General features: G+C 42.7%; 1 protein-coding gene across 2 annotated transcripts; it reads left to right on the forward strand.

Moving 5' to 3' along the window:
* Nucleotides 1-5329: 5329 nt before the first annotated feature.
* LOC124037271 (collagen alpha-1(XVII) chain-like) lies at nt 5330-22430 on the forward strand. 2 transcript variants are annotated; one of them, XM_046351963.1, is made up of 9 exons: nt 5330-5384; nt 8086-8157; nt 8248-8283; nt 10436-10472; nt 10615-10647; nt 16070-16216; nt 17059-17235; nt 20303-20674; nt 20984-22430. In XM_046351963.1, exons 3-9 carry the CDS (start codon nt 8252-8254, stop codon nt 21050-21052), a joined length of 867 nt encoding a protein of 288 aa, XP_046207919.1. In that variant the 5' UTR covers nt 5330-5384; nt 8086-8157; nt 8248-8251; the 3' UTR covers nt 21053-22430. The 2 variants fall into 2 exon arrangements, with proteins under 2 accessions (XP_046207919.1, XP_046207920.1); XM_046351964.1 differs by lacking the exons at nt 5330-5384; nt 8086-8157; nt 8248-8283 and having other exon boundaries at nt 10436-10517.
* The last annotated feature ends 1938 nt before the right edge of the window (nt 22431-24368 follow it).

The following is a 24368-nucleotide window of genomic DNA, read 5'->3' on the forward strand; positions in this document are numbered from 1 at the left end:
TAGAAGCACAAGCATTTCGCTACACTCGCATTAACATCTGCTAACCATGTGTATGTGACAAATAAAATTTGATTTGATTTGATTTGAAAGTGAATATCATTTAATCCACCAGTCTTATTTCCCCATGTTCTCTCCTATGAATTATTTCATTTTCAATAACATTGTATGCTTCTATTCTTGTTTGTAGGGAGAAGAAGGGCCCTCCGGTGTTGAAGGACCGGTTGGGGCACAGGTAGCGCAGGTATGTTGAGGGGCCACACAGTCAACCCCTCTTGTTATGATAATCATAGCCACAGGAAGTAGGGGTGCTGCAGCACCCCCTGAAAAATCAGGTAATAATCTTTTTTTTCTTCTTTTTAAAATCATAATAATGATTAAAAATATTTTTCTACACAAAAGTAGGGACCTTTACAATTCACCGATATATTTGTCTGTAGAGCAGGCAACAAACAAAACATCAGCACAAACAACATTAGTACCTCTGGCCAGGTTTGGGAATAGTCTTGACTCAACAAATTGAGTTAGTAATGGTAGCACTTTTAGCCCTAGTGATTTCCTAGTGGGAGGACTATCTGTAGGTTAGCTAACAAGGCAGTGAGGATGTTTACAGTGTCTCCATACTGTCCATCAAATTCCACTGTAGATGAAGAAGTCCTTAGTGACAAACAGAAACAAATTGTGTATATGTACAATATGTACATGCAGTACATTCAGAATTATTTAGACCCCTTGACTTTTTCCACATTTTGTTGCGTTACAGCCTTATTGTCAAATGTATGAAATCATTTTTTCTTTCTCATCAATCTACATACAATACCCCTTAATGACAATGCAAAAACAGGTTTTTAGACATATTTGCAAATTTATCATTCACATTTACACAAGAATTCAGACCCTTTACTCAGTACTTTGTTGAAGCACCTTTGGCAGTGATTACAGGCTCAAGGCTTCTTGGGTATGACGCTACAAGCTTGGCACACCTGTATTTGGGGAGTTTCTCCCATTCTTCCTTGCAGATCCTCTCAAGCTCTGTCAGGTTGGATGGGGAGCATCCCGGCACAGTTATTTTCAGGTCTCTCCAGAGATGTTCGATTGGGTTCAAGTCCGGGCTCTGGCTGGGCCACTCAAGGACATTCAGAAACTTGTCCCCGAAGCCACACCTGCATTGTCTTGGCTGTGTTCTTAGGGTTGTTGTCCTGTTGGAAGGTGAACCTTTGCTTCAGTCTGAGGTCCTGAGCACTTTGGAGCAAGTTTTCATCAAGGATCTCTCTGTACTTTGCTCCGTTAATTTTTCCCTTGATCCTGACTAGTCTCCCAGTCCCTGCCGCTGAAAAACATCCCCACAGCAGGATTCTGCCACCACCATGCTTCACCGTAGGGATAGTGCCAGGTTTCCTCCAGACGAGATACTTGGCATTCAGGCCTAAGAGTTCAATCTTGGTTTCATCAGACCAGAGAATCTTGTTTCTCATGGTCGGAGAGTCCTTTACGTGTCATTTTGGCATACTCCAAGCAGGCTGTCATGTGCCTTTTACTGAGGAGTGGCTTCTGGCTGGCCACTCTACCATAAAGGTCAGATTGATGGAGTGGTGCAGAGATGGTTGTCCTTCTGAAAGGTTCTCCCAACTCCACAGAGGAACTCTGGAGCTCTATCAGAGTGATCATTGGGTTCTTGGTCGACTCCCTGACCAAGGCCCTTCTCCCCCGATAGCTCAGTTTGGCCGGTCAGCCAGCTCTAAGAAGAGTCTTGGTGATTCCAAACTTCTTCAATTTAAGAATGATGGAGGCCACTGTGTTCTTGGGGATCTTTAATGCTGCAGATATTTTTTGGTATCCTTCCTCAGATCTGTGCCTCGACACTCGGAGCTCTACGGACAATTCCATCGACCTCATGGCTTGTGGGATCATCTGTGGGATCTTATATAGAGAGATGTGTGCCTTTCCAATCAATTTAATTTACTACATGTGGACTCCAATCAAGTTGTAGAAACATTTCAAGGATGATCAATGGAAACAGGATTCACCAGAGCTCAATTTTGAGTATCATAGCAAAGGGTCTGAATAGTTATGTAGGTATTTATGTTTTTTATTTTTTATAAACATACTGTTTTTGCTTTGTCATTATGGGGTATTGTGTGTATGTTGATGAGGACATGTGTTTTTTACTACATTTTAGATTATGGCTGTAACTTGTGGAAAATAATGTTTAAAAAAAATGTGGAAAAGGGAAAGGGTCTGAATACTTTCCAGAATGCACTGTCCATATCTATCTCAAATACCTTGTACCCCTGCACGATGATCTGGTGTTGGTCCTCCCTGAATATAGCTTTATTCGTGGGTATTCCATACGTATGCATATGAGATGGATAATGAGGGTGTGTAACATTATATTAGGTAGCATTGTTTAAAGTGGCTAGTGATATATTTTACATAATTTCCCATCAATTCCCATGATTAAAGTGGCTGGAGTTGAGTCAGTGTCAGTGTCAGTGTGTTGGCAGCAGCCACTCAATGTTAGTGGTGGCTGTTTAACAGTCTGATGGCCTTGAGATAGAAGCTGTTTTAGAGTCTCTCGGTCCCAGCTTTGATGCACCTGTACTGACCTCGCCTTCTGGATGATAGCGGGGTGAACAGGCAGTGGCTTGGGTGGTTGTTGTCCTTGATGATCTTTATGGCCTTCCTGTAACATCGGGTGGTGTAGGTGTCCTGGAGGGCAGGTAGTTTGCCCCCGGTGATGCGTTGTGCAGACCTCACTACCCTCTGGAGAGCCTTACGGTTGTGGGCGGAGCAGTTGCCGTACCAGGCGGTGATACAGCCCGCCAGGATGCTCTCGATTGTGCATCTGTAGAAGTTTGTGAGTGCTTTTGGTGACAAGCCGAATTTCTTCAGCCTCCTGAGGTTGTGCGTGGCGTGCGTGGCCACGCAGTCGTGGGTGAACAGGGAGTACAGGAGAGGGCTCAGAACGCACCCTTGTGGGGCCCCAGTGTTGAGTATCAGCGGGGTGGAGATGTTGTTGCCTACCCTCACCACCTGGGGGCGGCCCGTCAGGAAGTCCAGTACCCAGTTGCACAGGGCGGGGTCGAGACCCAGGGTCTCGAGCTTGATGACGAGCTTGGAGGGCACTATGGTGTTGAATGCCGAGCTGTAGTCGATGAACAGCATTCTTCATATAGGTATTCCTCTTGTCCAGATGGGTTAGGGCAGTGTGCAGTGTGGTTGAGATTGCATCGTCTGTGAACCTATTTGGGCGGTAAGCAAATTGGAGTGGGTCTAGGGTGTCAGGTAGGGTGGAGGTGATATGGTCCTTGACTAGTCTCTCAAAGCACTTCATGATGACGGAAGTGAGTGCTACGGGGCGGTAGTCGTTTAGCTCAGTTACCTTAGCTTTCTTAGGAACAGGAACAATGATGGCCCTCTTGAAGCATGTGGGAACAGCAGACTGGTATAGGGATTGATTGAATATTTCCGTAAACACACCGGCCAGCTGGTCTGCGTATGCTCTGAGGGCGCGGCTGGGGATGCCGTCTGGGCCTGCAGCCTTGCGAGGGTTAACACGTTTAAATGTCTTACTCACCTCGGGCTGCAGTGAAGGAGAGTCCGCATGTTTTCGTTGCAGGCCGTGTCAGTGGCACTGTATTGTCCTCAAAGCGGGCAAAAAAGTTATTTAGTCTGCCTGGGATCAAGACATCCTGGTCCGTGACTGGGCTGGTTTTCTTCTTGTAGTCCGTGATTGACTGTAGACCCTGCCACATACCTCTTGTGTCTGAGCCGTTAAATTGAGATTTTACTTTGTCTCTGTACTGACGCTTAGCTTGTTTGATAGCCTTGCGGAAGGAATAGCTGCACTGTTTGTGCAGCCTCCGGATAAATGGATTCCAGTTTGCAAAGAGTCAAATAAAGTTTGTTCAGAGCCATCGATGTGTCTGCTTGGGGGGGATATATACGGCTGTGATTATAATCAAAGAGAATTCTCTTGGTAGATAATGTGGTCGACATTTGATTGTGAGGAATTCTAAATCAGGTGAACAGAAGGATTTGAGTTCCTGTATGTTTCTTTCATCACACTATGTCTCGTTAGACATAAGGCATATGCCCCCGCCCCTCTTCTTACCAGAAAGATGTTTGTTTCTGTCGGCGTGATGCGTGGAGAACCCCGCTGGCTGCACCGCCTCCGATAGCGTCTCTCCAGTGAGCCATGTTTCCGTGAAGCAAAGAACGTTACAGTCTCTGATGTCCCTCTGGAATGCTACCCTTGCTCGGATTTCATCAACCTTATTGTCAAGAGACTGGACATTGGCGAGAAGAATGCTAGGGAGTGGTGCACGATGTGCCCGTCTCTGGAGTCTGACCAGAAGACCGCCTCGTTTCCCTCTTTTTCGGAGTCGTTTTTTTTGGGTCACCGCATGGGATCCATTCCGTTGTCCTGTTTGAAATGCAGAACACAGGATCCGCGTCGCGGAAATCATATTCTCGGTCGTACTGATGGTGAGTTGACACTGATCTTATATAAAGTAAGTTCTTCTCGACTGTATGTAATGAAACCTAAGATGACCTGGGGTACTAATGTAAGAAATAACACGTAAAAAAACTAAAAACGGCATAGTTTCCTAGGAACGCGAAGCGAGGCGGCCATCTCTGTCGGCGCCGAAACGATGTACAAATGTTTAAGGGAAAATATATAAGCATAAATATGGGTTGTATTTACAATGGTGTTTGTTCTTCACTGGTCACCCTTTTTCTGTGGCAACAGGTCACACATCTTGCTGCTGTGATTGCACATATCTCATTATTCAACTTGTTTGTCAACACCACGGTGCCCAAGGAGCAGAAGGAAGATATGGCACTATTAGACAAAAGGTGAGTTATTCCGACTAAAATGTACGTTTAATCTCAGAGATGAGCAAGCTTTGGAAAACCTTTAGTAACACCAATAACAACATATCTCTACAGGGCATTATTGGAGACCCTGGTTTGCCTGGGAGAGATGATGACAATAGGAGTAGATGTAGGTTCACAGTCTTTCATCATCCATGATGCTGTTTGCAGGAATGCCTTACAGAAATACGTACCATGTATTTTTAGGACATCAGCAACATGTCGAATACCCCATCATAGACATGATGAGCCGGGGAATGTGCACCATATCTATTGTCTGTATCTGATCTGTTCTATTATCTATCCGTTCTCAAGGCTTATCAAGGACCACAGGGCCCGGAGGGTAGAAATGGACAATTCGGAATAATGGTAACAGAATTAGCCAATAAAACAAAAACATTTTATTTATTAGATTCATATATGTTAATGAAGGTGTGTGGTTTTACCCTAAACAGGGGGAGAAAGGAATGCTGGGGCCGGCAGGGGAGATGAGGCCTCAAGGCCAAACTGTAAGTACAGTCGTCTTTCACATCTGTCACACCAAAGTTCCAAAGGCTGGGCCTAAAATAGTGTATAAGAGGTCATACAAGAAGTTTTGTAGTGATTCTTATGTTGATGATTTAAATAATATTTCCTGGTCTGTGGTGTGTAATGAGGAGCAACCAGATGCTTCATCTGACACATTTATGGAATTGCTTATTCCAGTTACTAATAAGCCTGCACCCATTAAGAAAATGACAGTAAAAATGGTTAAATCCCCGTGGATTGAGGAGGAATTTAAAAATTGTATGGTTGAGAGGGATTGGCAAAAGGGATGGCAAATAAGTCTGGTAGCACAACCGATTGGCAAACTGACTGCAAATTGAGAAATCATGTGACTAAACTGAATAAAAATAAGAAGAAACTATACTATGAAACAAAGATAAATTATGTAAAGAATGACAGTAAAAAGCTTTGGAGCACCTTAAATGAAATTCTGGCTAAAAAGGCAAACTCAGCTCCATCATTCATTGAATCAGATGGCTCATTCATCACAAAACCCACTGATATTGCCAACTACAAGATCAGCAAACTTAGGCATGACATGCCACCAACAAACGCTGACACTGCACATCCAAGTATATCTGACCAAATTATGAAAGACAAGCATTGTAATTTTGAATTCTGTAAAGTGGAAGAGGTGAAAAAATGATTGTTGTCTATCAACAAAGACAAACTACCGAGGTCTGACAACTTGGATGGGAAATTACTGAGGATAATAGCAGACGATATTGCCACTTCAATTCAAGCCTACTAGAAGGTGTGTGCCCTCAGAACTGGAGGGAAGCAAAAGTAAATCCACTATCTAAGCCCCCTTTACTGGCTCAAATAGCTGACCAATCAGCCTGTTACCAACCCTTAGTAAACTTTTGGAAAAAACAATGTTTGACCAGATAGAATGCTATTTTAGAGTAAACAAATTGACTTTCAGCACACTTATAGGGAAGGACATTCAACAAGCACAGCACTTACATAAATGACTGATTATTGGCTGAGAGAAATTGATGATAAAAAGATTGTGGGGTTTGGCTTTTGACGTTATCGATCACAGTCTGCTGGTGGAAAAACATATGTGTTATGCCTTTATACCTCCTGCTATATTGTGGATAAAGAGTTACCTGTCTAACAGAACACAGAGGGTGTTCTTTATTTATTTTATTTAACTAAGCAAGTCAGTTAAGCACAAATTATATTTAAAAATACAGCCTACCCCAGCCAAACCCTAACCCAGAGGACACTTGGCCAATTGTGCACCACCCTATGGGACTCCCAATCACAGCCGGTTGTGGTACAGCCTGGAATTGAACCTGGGTCTGTAGTGATGCCTCTAGCACTGAAATGCAGTGCCTTAGACCACTGCGCCACTCAGGAAACCTGTTAATGGAAGCCTCTCCAACATAATCCAGATAGAATCAGGAATTCCCCAGGGCAGCTTTCTAGGCCCCTTACTTTTTTCAATCTTTACTAATGACATGGCACTGGCTTTGAGTAAAGCCTGTATGTTATTGTATGCGGATCACTCAACACTATACACGTCAGCTACTACAGCAGCTGAAATGACTGGAACACTTAACAAAGAGCTGCTGTTAGTTTCAGAATGGGTGGCAAGGAATAAGTTTGTCCTAAATATTTAAAAAACTAAAAGCATGGTATTTGGAACAATGCCTCAATAACCTAAACTAAATATTGTAATGAAAAATGTGGAAATTGAGCAAGTTGAGGTGACTAAACTGCTTGGTGTAACCCTGGATTTCTAAACTGTCATGGTCAAAACAATAGTAGTGAAGATGGGGAGAAGTATGCCCATAATAAAGCACTGCTATGCCTTCTTAACAGCACTATCAATAAGGCAGGTACTACAGGCCCTAGTTTTGTTACACCTGGACTACTGTTCAGTCATGTGGTCAGGTGCCACAAAAAGAGACTTAGGACAATTTCAATTGGCTCAGAACAGGGCAGCATGGCTGGCCCTTAGATGTACACAGAGAGCTAACATTAATAATATGAATGTAAATTTCTTCTGGCTCAAAGTGGAGGAGAGACTGACTTCATCACTACTTGTATTTGTGAGATGTATTGAATGCACAGAGCTGTCTGTTTGAACTAATGACACAAGGCTCTACAGAGAGCCATGACTACATGGAACTCTATTCCACATCAGGTAACTGATGCAAGCAGTAGAATCAGATAAAAAAATGGATTAAAATACACCTTATGCAACAGTAGGGACTGTGACGAGACACAAACACAGGCACAGACACATGCATACACACAGGATAACATATGCACTATACACACACGTACATATGGATTTTGTGTTGTAGATATGTGGTAGTAGAGTAGTGGCCTGAGGGCACACACTTAATGTGTTGTGAAATATGTTGTGAATGTATTGAAATGTTTTTAAAATTGTGCAACTGCCTTCATTTTGCTGGACCCCATTGGCAGCAGCTAATGGGGATCCACAATAAATACAAATCTTCACACGTCTCACTTTAATTAAGAACCCATTGCATTCAAGGAGGAGTATTGAGGAGCAGCACTATTAAATGTATCCTTCTCAACAGATGTCTGTGTCCAGTCATTTGCCATCCTACTGTACAGGATCATTTTTTACTGTGAAAAGTAAGTGATCCCTCTGCTAAATTTAAGAAATGCTTCTCTCTCCAGGGCCCCAGAGGTTATAAGGGATCAGCAGCAAAGCCAGGAAGACCCGGATTTATCGGACCCCCGACACCTGTCGTGAGTGTTCCGGGTGACTCTTCGTAAACTATTTGAAATACAAGTTAAGAGATTAAACCAAACCACTAAAACATGTCATTTCTCCAACAGAGGCATGTGGGAGCAGCTGGACGGCCAGGCCCCAAGGTAATCAACGTTATTCACCTACTGTACGGCTAGAAAAGCAACATGTAGGGAGTTCTATAATGAAGTGTGATTGCACCCAAATTATCAAGTCAAATGTCAAGACATTCATTAGTCTACACCCAGATCACATAACATTATCATCACATATCTATGTGTTCTCAACGCTAAGGTAAAACTGGTGACCAATACCTATATACTGTACTGTAAGTGTTAGTGAGTTTAGATGACGTTCTTCAGAATGTTACATAAAAGCACAGCTTTGCAATTAACTGATTTGATCATGAGACTTGCTACTGTATTCAGTACAGTACCAACATTTCATGACTAAGTTACAACACTAGACGAAACACTAGACCTACTCTAAATCATTATCCAGAGATGTGCACAGACAAAACGTATTACCTGTCCTGTCTTTACATTTGTCACTACAAACAGAGCTTCTGTAGCTCACTACCCCCATTAACCTGGCAACCACCCCACATCAATCCCCATGTCCAGGGTGGAACAACAAAAAACTAGTGGATGATTCACTTAGTTCTCCCCGCCTGATTGGCTCTCCTCTTCTCCTTAATTGTCAAATGGCTGCTCTGCTCTTAAGGCATGTTCACTAGTGGTGACAAACTGGCTTTCACGGCAGAGCCATGGCTCTTGTTTCACAGAAAATCCTATTCTCTCCCCATCTGAACCTGAGGTAACGTAGGTACTAAACTCCCCTGGGGGCCTGTTCAGGGCCTGTTCTACCTGTTTATGTGCCTGCTGATAACAAAATCAAAGCTTGCTTTGCACCATGTGGCCTGGACGGGGCCTGTTACAGGTGTTTACTAGATGGGTTTCTTACAATCCTCTCAATCATATGTGCATTATACAATCAATGTGTCTGTTTATGCATTATTCTCTCACGGCGTGAAACCACATTCTCTGATGTAGAGTGAGAACAATGCAGATTCCTTAGAACCCCGGAAGTAGTTAGATCAAATATTTGACTCTCTGCAGCTGTTCATGCATTTCAAAACATGTTCAAATAAATGTACGGCAAAAAACGACGTACAGTCATGCAGACTGCAGAGCTGTATATATAAAACCCTGGATGTGGAGATCACATATAGGACTTTCAACATGTTTTTGAAGTTTAATCCTGTCTGATGAGAGACAACTCCCACTGCACTGCAGTGCATAGCACACTCCATGTTGGCTGCGTCATTATGTGGCTCATAGTGGCTTCAGACTACAACGTGTGTGTGAGTAAAACCATGGGCTTCTCTGTTCTCTTTCCAGTGTCAGCTCTCAAATCAGAATATAACCTATTTTAAGAGCCTTTGGTGCTGGCTTTAAAAGCCCTCAAAAGGCTAAATGCATTAAGACATGTAAATCAGTATCTGTACAAGCCTTAATATATTTGTTTAGTAACTCCTATTTCTGAATCTTGTTATGGATTTTTGTTTTACACACAACATTAGTAATGCTTCATTACAATGTTATTAAACACTCTCCCAGGAACACTAAATAGAATTGCTGTGAATTAGGCATTTGGCACTTTGCATCTCCTTTTCTTGTCATTCGTTGTATACCTGTAATTGTCATGAAGACATCAGACTGATACAGAGTCTAAAGGGAGACATGTTGTTGGAACATGATGTCCCCTACAAAACAAAGTCGTTTTTGCTGTAGCTCTGAAGTACATGTTTATTTGACATTTGCCATCCATCAGGACAGAGGCGAAGGACTCTGGGGACACGTTGTCCACACACACACACACACACACACACACACACACACACACACACACACACACACACACACACACACACACACACACACACACACACACACACACACACACACACACACACACACACACACACACACACACACACACACACACACACACACACACACACACACACACATCCTGTTCCTGGATGAAAAAAAAAGATGGCAAAGATTTGTGGGCCATCAAAGACTCGTAGGGATTAATGAATGTGCGAGAAACACTGTCCTATAGATCAGATGAATTAGAGTCAAAGAAGGTAGCAAGGACATGCTGTGTTGTGTTTCAGTCATGTTTCACATGTTCAGACAGACAGTCTGTGAAAATAAGTAGAATGTGCAATGGCATTTTAATCATCTGTTTTGTTTCAATTGTATCTTACAGGGAGATACAGGCATTGAAGAGATCCAAGGAGTCAACGGTGCAAAGACACTTATACTATTGCTTTGTTTTTCATATATAAAATGTAATTGTGTTCAATTGTTTCTACTTCATCTTGAACAGTATTCATGAAGCCCATGTTATCTATCTGTACTCACTCTGGGTTTACTTACTTTCCATAGGGAGAAAAGGGCGAAAAGGGCCCCAAAGGCAAGGTAAATATACTTTACTTGCATTGTAGTGCCATAGTCACATACAGTGAAAGAAAATGGGGACGACAGAGTCATTGCAGAAGACATTTGTAAGAAGATTTGTTGTTAAGTCTCCTGAGTGATGCACCAGTCTAAGGCACTGCATCTCAGTGCTTGAGGAGTCACTACAGACACCCTGGTTCGAATCCAGGCTGTATCACAACCGGCTGTGATTGGGAGTCCCATAGGGCGGGGCACAATTGGCCCAGCGTCGTCCAGGTTTGGCCGGTGTAGGCCGTCATTGTAAATAAGAATTTGATCTTAACTAACTTGCCCAGTTAAATAAAGGTTACATTTTTTAAAAGTCGTTGGTATTCTACATAACCATATACACAGTGTCAGAAAGTATTCATGCTTTTGACTTCTTCCACATTTTGTTGTGTTACAGTCTAAATGTATCCATTTGTTTGTTTTTCTCTCTCACCTATCTACACACAATACCCCATGATGGCAAAGTGAAAATATGTTTTCAGAACATTTTGCAAATGTATTGAAAATTAAATACACACGGTGCCTTCGGAAAAGTATTCAGAAATGGATAAACATTTTTACAAATCCTCAGCAATGACGTAATGACAAAAGCGAAAACAGTTTTTTATTTTATTTATGCAAATGAATTTAAAAAAACCTTAGCTCAAATTATTACATTTACATAGGTATTCAGGACCCTTTGCTATGAGACTCGAAATTGAGCGCGGGTGCATCTTGTTTCCATTGATCATCCTTAAGATGTTTCTAGTTTACAGTACATGTCAGAGCAAAAACCAAGCCATGAGGTCGAAGGAATTGTCCTTACAGCTCCAAAACAGGGTTGTGTCGAGGCACAGATCTGGGGAAGGGTACCTAAAATGTTCTGCCGCATTGAAGGTCCCCAAGAACACAGTGGATTCCATCATTCTTAAATGGAAGTCATTTGGAATCACCAAGACTCTTCCCAGAGCTGGCTGCCTGGCCAAACTGAGTAATCGAGGGAGAAGGACCTTGGTCAGGGAGGTGATCAAGACCTGATGGTCACTCTGACAGTGCTCCAGAGTTCATCTGTGGAGATGGGAGAACCTTCCAGAAGGACAAACATCTGTGCAGCATTACACCAATAAGGCCTTTATGGTAGAGTGGCCAGACGGAAGCAACTCCTCATTAAACGGCACATGACATCCTGCTTTGAGTTTGCCCAAAGGCATCTAAAGAATCTCAGACCACGAGAAACCAGATTCATTGGTCTGATTCAACTGATTCAACTCTTTGGCCTGAATGCCAATCATCACGTCTGGAGGAAACCTGGCACTATCCCTACGGTGAAGCATGGTGGTGGCAGCATCATGCTGTGGGGATGTTTTTCAGCGGCAGTGACTGGGAGACGAGTTGGGATCGAGGGTAAAAAGAAAGGAGCAAAGTACAGAGAGATCCTTGATGAAAACCCTGAGTGCTCAGGACCTCAGACTGGGGCAAAGGTTCACATTCCAACAGGACGACATCCCTAAGCACACAGCCAAGACAATGCAGGAGTGGCTTCAGGACAAGTCTTTGAATGTCCTTGAGTGTCCCAGCCAGAGCCCGGACTTGAATGCAATCAAACATCTCTGGAGAGACCTGAAAATAACTGCAGCAACGCTCCCCATACAACCTGACAGAGCTTGAGTGTCACGCCCTGACCTTAGAGAGCTTTTTATGTCTATATTTTAGTTTGGTCAGGGTGGGATTTGGGTGGGCATTCTATGTTCCTTTTTCTATGTTTTGTATTTCTTTGTTTTGGCCGGGTATGGTTCTCAATCAGGGACAGCTGAATATCGTTGTCTCTGATTGGGAACCATACTTAGGTAGCTTTTCCCCACCTATGCTTTGTGGGTAGTTATTTTCTGTTTAGTGTTTTCTGCACCTGACAGGACTGTTTCGGTTTCATTGATTCTCTTTGTTATTTTGTTATAGTGTTCAGTTTAAATAAAAAGCATGAAGACTCACCACGCTGTGCTTTGGTCCGATTATTCCTCATCCGGCGATGACACCCGTTACATTGAGAGGATATTTATAAAATATTTTTATTCATTTTTTAATTTAACCTTTCTTTAACTAGTCAAGTCAGTTAAGAACAAATTCTTATTTACAATGATGGCCAACCAAAAGGCAAAAGGCCTCCTGCGGGGACAGGGGCTGGGATTTAAAAAAAAATATATATATATACACTACCGTTCAAAAGTTTGGGGTCACTTAGAAATGTCCTTGTTTTTGAAAGAAAATCAAATTTTTTGTGTATTAAAATAACATCAAATTTATAAGAAATACAGTGTTGACATTGTTAATGTTGTAAATGACTATTGTAGCTGGAAACGGCAGATTTTTAATGGAATATCTACAACTTGCGTACAGAGGCCCATTATCAGCATCCATCACTCCTGTGTTCCAATGGCACGTTGTGTTAGCTAATCCAAGTTTATAATTTTAAAAGGCTAACTGATCATTAGAAAACCATTTTGCAATTATGTTAGCACAGCTGAAAACTGTTGTTCTGATGAAAGAAACAATAAAACTGGCCTTCAGACTAGTTGAGTATCTGGATCATCAGCATTTGTAGGTTCGATTACATGCTCAAAATGGCCAGAAACAAAGTACTTTGATCAAGCTCCCTTTCGGCTACTGGCCCAACACTCTAACCACTAGGCTACCTGCTGCCCCTAGGCTACCTGCCGCCCCTAGGCTACCTACCGCCCAGTCTTAGGCTACCTGCCGCCCAGTCTTAGGCTACCTGCCGCCCAGTCTTAGGCTACCTGCCGCCCAGTCCGACTCTTATGCTGTCAGAGTCCTTCATGTGCCTTTTTGCAAACTCCAGGCGTGCTGTCATGTGCCCTTTTTCTCAGGCTCAGGCCGCTCAGGCCACTATCCCCACCTGCTTCAAGATGTCCGCTATCATCCCTGTGACCATGAAAGGGAAAGTAACTGAATTGAATGAATACTGACCCGTAGCACTCACTTCCGTCATCATTAAGTGCTTTGATCGGCTAGTCAAAGACCACATCACCTCCTCCCTCCACGACAGACTCGACCCTCTCCAATTCACCTACCACACTGACAAATCCACGGATGACAAAATCACCATTGCACTGCAAACTGCACTCACCCACCTGGACAAAAGGAATGCATATGTGAGGATGCTGTTCATCGACTACAGCTCAGCCTTCAATATCATCGTACCCTCTAAGCTCACCAAAAAGCTCATGGCCCTGGGACTGGACCTATGCAACTGGGTCCTGGACATCTTGATGGGCCGGCTCCGGTGTTGAAGGTAGGCAATATTACCTCCTCCACACTTACTCTCAACACGGGGGTCCCACAAAGGTGCGTCCTCAGTCCTATCCTGTACCCTCTGTATTTATTATTATTTTTATTTCACCTTTATTTAGCCAGGTAGCCAGTTGAGAAAATGTTCTCATTTACAACTGCGACCTGGCCAAGATAAAGCAAAGCTGTGCGACAAAAACAACAACCCAGAGTTACACATAAACAAATGTACAGTCAATAACACAAAAGAAAAAAACAATTTAAAAATCTATGTACAGTGTGTGAAAATGTAGAAGAGTAGTGAGGTAAGGCAATAAATAGGCCATAGAGGCAAAATAATTACAATTTAGCATTAACACTGGAGTGATAGATGTGCAGATGATGATGTACAAGTAGAGATATAGCAGTGCAAAATAGCAAGAGGGTAAGCAATAATATGGGGATGAGGTAGTTTGGTGTGCTATTTACAGATTGGCTGTGTACAGGTACAGTGGTCAGTAAGATGCTCTGACAGCTGATGCTTAAAGTTAGAGAGGGATATATATGACTCCAGCTTTAGTGATTTTTGCAATTCATCCAGTCATTGGCAGCAGAGAACTGGAAGGAGAGGCGGCCAAAGGAAGTGTTGGCTTTGGGGGTGACCAGTGAAATATACCGGCTGGAGCGCGTGCTACGGGTGGGTGTTGCTATGTTGACCAGTGAGCTGAGATAAGGCGGTGCTTTACCTAGCAAAGACTTACAGATGACCAGGAGCCAGTGGGTTTGGTGACGAATATGTAGTGAGGGCCAGCCAACGAGAGCATACAGATCGCAGTGGTGGGTAGTATATGGGGATTTGGTGACAAAACAGATGGCACTGTGATAGACTATATCCAGTTTGCTGAGTAGACTATTGGAGGCTATTTTGTAAATTACATTGCCGAAGTCAAGGATCGGTAGGATAGTCAGTTTTACGAGGGTATGTTTGGCAGCATGAGTGAAGGAGGCTTTGTTGTGAAATAGGAAGGCGATTCTAGATTTAATTTTGGTTTGGAGATGCTTAATGTGAGTCTGGAAGGAGAGTTTACAGTCTAACCAGACACCTAGGTATTTGTACTTGTCCACATATTCTAAGTCAGAACAGTCCAGAGTAGTGATGCTAGTCGGGCAGGAGGGTGCGGCAGCAATCGGCTGAAGAGCTGGCACTTAGTTTTACTAGAATTTAAAAGCAGTTGGAGGCCACTGAAGGAGTGTTGTATGGCGTTGAAGCTCGTTTGGGGTTTTGTTTGCACAGTGTCCAAAGACTGCGTGGCCTCACATTGTTCCAACTCCGGCAGTTAACCCACTGTTCCTAGGCCGTCATTGAAAATAAGAATTTGTTCTTAACTGACTTGCCTAGTAAAATAAAGGTAAAAAAAAAAAAAAAAAAAAATTGTTTGCTGATGACACGACAGTAGTTGGCCTGATTACCAACAATGATGAGACGGCCTACAGGGGGGAGGTAGGCACTATGACTGTGTGGTGCCAGGTAAACAACCTCTCCCTCAAAGTCAGAAAAGCAAAGGAGCTGATTGTGGATTTCAGGGGGAACTAGGCTGTGCACGCTCACATGGAAACCGTGGTGAAGAAGGCACGACATTGACTTGTCAACCTCAGGATTCGGAAGAAATTGGGTCTGTCCCTGAGGTCCCTCACAGCCTGGTACAGAAACTCCACCGCCGCGGACTGCAAGGTGCCACAGAGGGTGGTACGCTCAGCTGAACGTACTGTACCATTGGTTGCACACTGTCTGCCTTCCAGGACACCTACAACACCAGGTGTCGCAGGAAGGCCAAGAAGATCATCGGGGACCCCTCTGGTTACCATGATGACAATCCTGTGGGTTTCAACTGTAAAACGTCCATAGATGTCTTTTTAAAAATCCAATGTATTTTCAATGTAGATTCCACGTCACAATATATAGACAAGTTTTGTTGAAACAACGTTGATTCAACCAGTGGGTTATGTCTGTGTGCTCTACCAAATGGGAACCACGTTAGAGGAATTGTAGTTTAGTCCTGGGCATTTAACAACCTATCAGTATGTTGTGGGTGTATTACAGAACATTTCTGTTGATGTTCTGTCTGTGCTTTAGTTTGGAGAAATGGGTGCACAGGTTCCCCACGGTGGTCGGGGGAAGTGTGGGCCAGGGGGCGAGCCCGGACGCACAGGCCCAGTCGGAACTAAGGGCGTCCGGGGTGATGGAGGACCAGTCGGGTTTCAGGGTCCGCCAGGGCCACCAGTAAGTACAGGAAGTGCCATGTTCAGCAGGATCTGAAAAGGTCAAGTAACTTAATTTGTTTTGGGCAGGTGCCACACAAGCGTTGAATATTAAAGTAGGCCTTTTTACTGACTGTCTGGGTAAAAGAAAAAAAAGACAAGCCTGTACCACCTTTACCTATACTGTATATGTCTCACATAGTAAAACTCACAAAAGTCACACATGCAATGGATGACTCACCAACAACCCCTAGTGATAAGAGAGCCTGGAACCTGCTTTCAATTGTGTTGTGTGAACAGTGACACTATTTACTGCCATAATTTTGTACTGACTGATCCACTGACTGATCCACTGACTGATCCACTGACTGATCCACTGACTGATCCACTGACTGATCCACTGACTGATCCACTGACTGATCCATTCAAAACAAGTCACCATATTTACAACCTGCATTGTGCCAATATGCCAACTATCTTCTGTTTTCCTTGATAAAAGATATATAACAGATACCCTAAACTAACCTCATCAGAGCTGTTCTCACAGACTTAGTCATTATAGCGATTGGCATAGACCATGTGTGGTAACAGTGTCGAGCAGGCTTGTAAATGGTTTCTAATTAATGTTGTTTTTTGTGACTCACAGCAAGAGTTGGCTGTAAATCTATAATGTGCCTAACAAAACAATTGTTGTTTGTGTTTCTCTCCGTTCATTACATACACTCACCGATTTCCTCAAAGAGCCTTGCATGCCATTGGTTGGGCCTGCCCTGTCCTGCAATTGTTATATTCCATATCGCATGTCATTGTCCCACTGTTGAGTAATCTCCAAGTAATGGATGCAGTCATGACTTGTTTCCACAGGGCCCAACCCTCCCCTCTCAACACGTGATTGAGGTCTGCAAGAGAGTGGTGCTGGAACAGATATCTACCTTTGCCAACTCTGTGAAGAGGACATGTGCTGCCATGTGCCCACTCTACGGGGACGTCCCCTTGGGTGCCCCCGGTCCCACAGGACAGAAGGGAACACCGGGACCTCCAGTGAGTGTCATGTGTTAGAGTTACTATGCTGTGTGTGTGTGTGTGTGTGTGTGTGTGTGTGTGTGTGTGTGTGTGTGTGTGTGTGTGTGTGTGTGTGTGTGTGTGTGTGTGTGTGTGTGTGTGTGTGTGTGTGTGTGTGTGTGTGTGTGTGTGTGTGTGTGTGTGTGTGTGTGTGTGTGTGTGTGTGTGTGTGTGCGTGCGTGCGTTGGTTTTATTATTATCTTAGAAATCCTCTAACAACTGAACATGGAAACTGTCTGGAGGATACCAAGAATATATTCCTTCAAGCCTCATTACACATATAGGTTGTTTTGCTCAGGAACACTGTTGAAGTGCACACTCCCTACATTATTGTGTTTCTGTGTTTCCCAGGCCAAGTTAAATGCTTACATAGCGCCAGGAGTAAGAAAGCTAAAGTATTTGGCAGTATAGATTGGAATGAAAACATTCAGACTTTCCACGTCCCTGTGAAGACAACATAAGAAGTCACAGACGAAGCACTTGCTCTGGGTTGAACGGTTCTTGGAGGGATTCACCAGCATCCCTGGAGTGGAAAGCCTTTTCCACATGTATTATGCACTAAGACAGACCCTGTTCAGGTTCCCCAAACTAACGTTTTCCACACTCTTAGAAAAAAAGGGTTCCAAAAGTGTTCTTCTGCTGTCCCCATCCAGGTAGAACCTTTTTGGGTTTCACGTAGAACCCTCTGTAGAAAGGGTCCTAAATGCAACCCAAAAGGGTTCTACCTCGAACCACAGAATCTCTCAGGCTAATAGAAGTTCATGAAACCACAAATGCATACAAATGCTTCTGTCAAGCATCCTGTTGTGACCTTCGATAACCAGCCAGCGATCAGGAGACAGAAATCTTATTGTGTAAATGTCTAACATTATATCTCTGTCAAAGCTCTGCACCTTACTCAAGGCTATAGATTGATGTGGTTTTAGGGTGGTAATGGTATTGACGGTATGAATGGAGAGATTGGACAACCAGGATTCTATGGGGAGGTGGGAGACACAGGCAAACAAGGACAGCCAGGTGAGAAATACTGTGCAAATGAATGACTGACAGAACTAAATTGATCTCTGCATTTTTATTTATTTTTTATTTCACCTTTATTTAACCAGGTAAGCTAGTTGAGAACAAGTTCTCATTTACAACTGCGACCTGGTCAAGACAAAGCAAAGCAGTGCGACAGAAACAACACAGAGTTACACATGGAATAAACAACCGTACAGTCAATAACACAATATAATACAAAAAAGGCTATATAGCGAGTGTGCAAATGGCATGAGGAGGTAAGGCAATAAATTGGCTATAGTAGCAAAGTAATTACAATTTAACAGACTAACACTGGAGTGATAGATGAGCAGATGATGTTGAGCAGATTATGGTGTGTAGTGATACTGGTGTGCAAAAGAGCAGCAAAGTAAATAAAAACAATATGGGGATGAGGAAGGTAGATTGGGTGGGCTATTTACAGATGGACAATGTACAGCTGCAGCGTTCGGTTAGCTGCTCAGATAGCTGATGTTTAAAGTTAGTGAGGGAAAGGTAAGTCTCCAGCGATTTTTGCAATTCGTTCCAGTCACTGGCAGCAGAGAACTGGAAGGAAAGGCGGTCAAAGGAGGTGTTGGCTTTGGGAATGACCAGTGAGATATTCCTGCTGGAGCGTGTGTTACGGGTGGGTGTTGTTATCGTGACCAGTGAGCTGAGATAAGGCGGAGCTTTACCTAGCAAAGACTTATAGATGACCTGGAGCCAGTGGGTCTGGCGACGAATATGTAGCAAGGGCCAGCTAACTAGAGCATACAGGTCGCAGTGGTGGGTGGTATAAGGCGCTTTGCTAACAAAACTTTCCTACGCACTTTTCAGTATTTGGTATTCTTACCTTATTCAGTCATGTAACACGCTCTGCATGTGTGGCTACCTTGCACGCTCTGAATACATTTAATTCAACCACTGAAAACCCTCCCATTTGCTGGCCAAAAGATTTTCATTCAATAGGGTTTTCATTTATCTTTATTCTTTTATCTTAAGTCATCCCTTTAAATACGGTGTACCTTTTAGTTAGATTTTAGCCCACAGACATGAGAGAACAGGTTCAGATATTAGGGATCAATGAAAGAAAGCCATCTAAACGCAGTATATGCATATTCGTCTCTGTTTCAGCACCAATTGATACTCTGATCTTATACATTATTTAGTTTTAGAAGAGTATTTATGAATCATAAAAAACAGGTTTGGAGAGCCTTTATGCATGAAAGAAAGAAAACAGTGCTTTGAAAAGGGCCACCACCATCTTCAACCCATGGTAATGTTGGAAGATTAGTACACATAATTATAATAGGGATAACAGTGTACAATAGTAGGCTATACCCTCGTCTATTGATGCTTTATTGGTGGAATTATTATGGAATTACGTTAAGGTCAGAATACTGCAAATCTGTAGACACACCTCCGCCACACCTTAATTTATTCAATCTCCACCCCAAACGAATACCAGGTGAATAAAACGTTATTATCATGCTTAAATTCATGGTCAGAATAGGCATAGAGAGAAAAGTGCATAAAAGCAAAATGATGTTCCAGTTACACACTAGGGTTGGAATCGGGCCCACGACAGTATGTTTAGATCAGTCATAACGTGCATCAATATGTATTTGTTTGAAAGTAAACAATAAAACTGGCTCTTAATTTGCCTACAAATATGAAAAGAAATACCATGTCAACCAAAAGTTGAATGAAGCAGATGTGTAGCCATAACTAATTATGGCGTTGTGTGTGTTCTTGTGGTGAATTCTAATGTATTGTTTTAGGGCCTAACAATGACGTCACACTTATGGTACAATTCCCCAGCCAAGCTAATGAAATTGAAGAATATTTTACAAGCCGTTTTTTAAAATGTATCCAGCAATGATCTCAGTAACACATGGTTGTTAATCAACATGGACAACGTGTTCCTGTGTACCAGCTCAGTCCCGGGGGCATGCATATTTTGGGGTGGTAAATTCATGGGTTTTCCTGATGTCCTTCATGTTTTGAGAACGTTATGTCTTGTTCCCAGGTGATCAAGGAGACGAAGGAGACGAGGGAGCAAAGGGCCATGGCCTACCTGGCTATATCAGAGACCAGGGACCAAAGGACCATGGCCTGCCTGGCTATATCAGAGACCAGGGACCAAAGGGCCATGGCCTGCCTGGCTATATCAGAGACCAGGGACCAAAGGGCCATGGCCTACCTGGCTATATCAGAGACCAGGGACCAAAGGGCCATGGCCTGCCTGGCTATATCAGAGACCAGGGACCAAAGGGCCATGGCCTACCTGGCTATATCAGAGACCAGGGACCAAAGGGCCATGGCCTACCTGGCTATATCAGAGACCAGGGACCAAAGGGCCATGGCCTGCCTGGCTATATCAGAGACCGGGGAGCAAAGGGTAACGTTACATTTCACGTTGCATCCTTTTTATCGTCTGAATAATCATTCACAGCTTATCAAAGGAAACCCAACAATAGTTTTGACAGGCCCAGTTCTATTGTAATTATTATATACTGTAACAACAGATGCTGGTTTCTTGTTAAGTAGAAGGGTGCATGTTGAATAATTTCCTTCTTCCAATGCACATGGACATGGGAAGTCAACATCAAGTCTACTGCAAACTCTCAAAGCTGTGTAGTAGTTGGTAGGTACAGTCATTATTTACCCACTATTAGCTAACCGCCATTTCCCCTCCTTTACCCACCAGGCCAACGTGGAAGACCTGGTAGAGCCTTCAATGGCACACCAGGACGAGAGGGCGAGAGAGGCCATGTAGGCCGGCCTGGACTAAGAGGTCACCCAGAACTACGAGGAGTCCCAGGTGTGTGTCAGACCACTGGGTGCGCTCTGCTAAACAACAACACAACCAATGGATCACATCAGAATGCACCCCAGAGGTTGAGAAGACGCCCATAGAGGCAAAGAGGAAACTTTTGACCAAGCTTCATGGATGTATCCTGAAAGGAGGAGTGGGGGAGGGGTGGATTGGGAGAGAGAGGAGATTTTTTGTTAATAAATGTATTAAAATCAAAGTCAAAATGCTTCAATGTAAATATGCATCCAATCTCCACTGCAAAAGACTGAGATTCACCCATTTTACTTTCTTGAAAAAATCTGCTCTAGAAACTTGTACTGTAGGCCTTAAAACATTTGAAAAATACACCAATAGCTATATATTATGTAAAAATTCCTTGATTTGAAAGTTTATTTTACACATTTTATTTAAACTGGGCCTAGTTGTCTTCAAATGTCACTGATCTTTATAATAAAAGCAAAAAAACGTTTTTACTAACTTATTTTACTGTAACAATTCCTCCACTGTTATTTTTTATTATGATATATCATTGAGAACATTATATTATTATAGAATACAAAATCAAGTGTACAATTCTTAATTGTAATTCACAAATTGTTCAGCAAAGTGTTTATCACAATTCTGTTGAAGCATGCTAGCTACTTAAATCAATAACAGTTACTGTTGGCCAATGGTTGCTGTTATAGCTAGCAGTTACTGTTAGCCATTGGTTGCTCTTTTGGCTAGCAGCTAATGTTAGCCAATGGTTACTGTTATGGCTAGTAGCTACTGATAGCCAACGGTTTGTGTTATGGCTAGCAGCCAATGATTACTCATCTGGCATGCAGCTACCCTTAGCCAATGGTTACTGTTATGGCTAGCAGCATACTGTTATAGTCAAATGTCTTTTCAAAATAACAGTTTGTGTCAGTCTGTGCCTAATGTCAGTTGTGAAGTCATGTGTTATTTGATTAAGTTTTTGTATGCCTTGTTAATAGCAGGGTTAAGTGTCATCCAGAAGGCATAATGTTGGTTCATTATGAAGTAACCAACAAAACGACCTCTTGTAGTGGAAAGATCTGGAACATAAATGTGAATAAAAAAGAACAGTACACATTGTGTGCCTGTTTTTGATTGTGTTTCAGGCCTAGACAGTTATCACATGACATGCATTATTCTATATCTGGTAGATTGAGGCTTGTTAAATTCATGAGTCCCATGTGTTTTATTTATAATTCTGTAATGAGACAATGTCTCAATGCCTGTACATTTCACAAGATGTTTGCTTGCATATCTTTAAGTGAAAACATATGGTTATGATTGTAGACAAACACGAAAACGAATCATAACTCCCACAACATCAACAGGTCTGTTCTCATGTTTGAGAATTAATTAACAGCTGCGTTGGATGTGCTTCTGTTTTGAAATTTGTCTTTCGCTCACATGCAAAATACAATCAAAAGATATATTTATCATTTAATGCCTCCTTCCTTCTTCTTCTTCTTCTTCTTCTTCTTCTTCTTCTTCTCAGATCTCTTTCCTGGGTGTAGGTTAAGGGCTGGATTCAATCCGTATTGCAGAAGTATTGTGGAAGATCCTCGCTATACTGTAGTGATTGAAATTTAAAGGCAATGTTCCTGTGTTCGTGGAGACTGCGTTCACGGTAACTGCTGCATTACCTTTACATTTTAACACGGATCTTCTGCAAAACAGATTGAATCCAGCCCTAACATACAAATGGGTTACTATGTAGTGTACATGGAGAAACTGGTCCTGTGGGGGAGCACACGAGGCTCTTTCCTGTCTTCAGTCGCTTCACGAGATCAGTGTTTGTCAGACGTTAGAGGATTGTCTGAGAGTAACTAGAGTAACTTTTCACGAAAACGTCTGTAGAGTCAACGGTTTACCTCTTTACAGTGTGTTTATTAGATATCCCTGTGAGAGACCCACATAGGTGGCCATCCTTTTCTCCCATCTTCTTGATGACACCTCAGCTGTAGCTGCAGGCCTGCAGCATCCTGGGCTGCGGAAGCGGAGCTCTCCTCTACTTTGCTCTGTGGGGTTCCTTCATTTCAGAGGATGTTCTGTTCTGTCCTGGCCAATTCTCTCCATGTAAAATCTTGTTATTATTCCACTCACACTTTCTCAGTCAGCCTGATCACTCGCCTCAGCAAAGCATCATACTAATCTATGTGGCCAACCGCACAAGTGATCATGTTAATTGCCGTTTATTGCATGGAATTATAAACCATTACCACTCCTCAGATGCACCGTGCCAATAGCAAGAAGCTGGTTTGTTATTGTGAGGTTCAAATTGAGGGCAGTGATATTAAGGTTTAAAGAGAGGAACATGCTTTATTTCATCTTCAGTTAACCGTGAAGAACCGCCGGAATGGGTTTACATTACTAACAAGCCAACAAAACAAAATCTACCTGTGTTATTGTACAATGACTCCAACATGTCTGAGGCTGGATTATGTGGGCAAAAGAGGAAAATAATATTATCTTATTGATGTCATTAATTATATTAAGATGGAAAAGTGGTCATCGCAAGAGGGAGAGGGTATTCTCTACAGTTGGAGTACCAGCCTTTCCATCCAAAGTATACTACAGGCTATGTAAGAAGAGTAGGGGAGATTCTCAATTGAGCAAAAGTCCTATCCTCTCCTCGACTCCTCTGTCCTCCTCCCTTCCTTGACCCGGAAACTGAAAAGTGGGAGAGAGTGTCAGTTTGACACGCGCTGAAACCATTGATGTCGTCACGTTTTATTAAATAGAACCATGTGTTTATGCCAGAGACGTCCTGTTTTTTTGCATGGGCTGTGTCTCAATCCACTGAGCCAGTATTGGCAATTCGCCTTTGCAGTACACAGTCGCTTCATGAGATCAGTGTTTGTCAGACGTTGTAGGATTGTCTGAGAGTAACTAGAGTAACTTTTCACGAAAACGTCTGTAGAGTCAACGGTTTGACCCTAATATGACCCCACAACAGAAAGCTGAGAATCTCACGAAAACGGACATTGGCTGTTTTGCTCCACAAGCTTCACAAGATTCAGGAAGTTCAAAGTAATAGAAGTGAATAGGGAATAGAATGTGCCAAAACTCCAGGGGTAAAATATGTCTCTACATGTTTTTCTTTTTTTTGTCCTGAGTTTTCTTATATCTCTCAGATATAGGATAGGCACTTCAAAACATGTTTCATTTTGATTTATTTTTGGACTTTCAGTTTTTCCACGTATAAAAGTATTATTCAATGCGTTTCTATGGGGTAATAACAGTAAATGGTATGATCCTCTTA

The sequence above is a fragment of the Oncorhynchus gorbuscha genome, linkage group LG06 (assembly GCF_021184085.1).
Source record: "Oncorhynchus gorbuscha isolate QuinsamMale2020 ecotype Even-year linkage group LG06, OgorEven_v1.0, whole genome shotgun sequence".
Taxonomy (NCBI): domain Eukaryota; kingdom Metazoa; phylum Chordata; class Actinopteri; order Salmoniformes; family Salmonidae; genus Oncorhynchus; species Oncorhynchus gorbuscha.

Coding starts and splice junctions, on each gene's coding strand:
- LOC124037271 (XM_046351963.1), top strand. CDS start 8,252: ATGTGGGAGCAGCTGGACGGCCAGGCCCCAAG. Junction 8,284..10,435: donor CTGGACGGCCAGGCCCCAAG/GTAATCAACGTT, acceptor TGTATCTTACAG/GGAGATACAGGCATTGAAGA. Junction 17,236..20,302: donor AGGGAACACCGGGACCTCCA/GTGAGTGTCATG, acceptor TCTTGTTCCCAG/GTGATCAAGGAGACGAAGGA.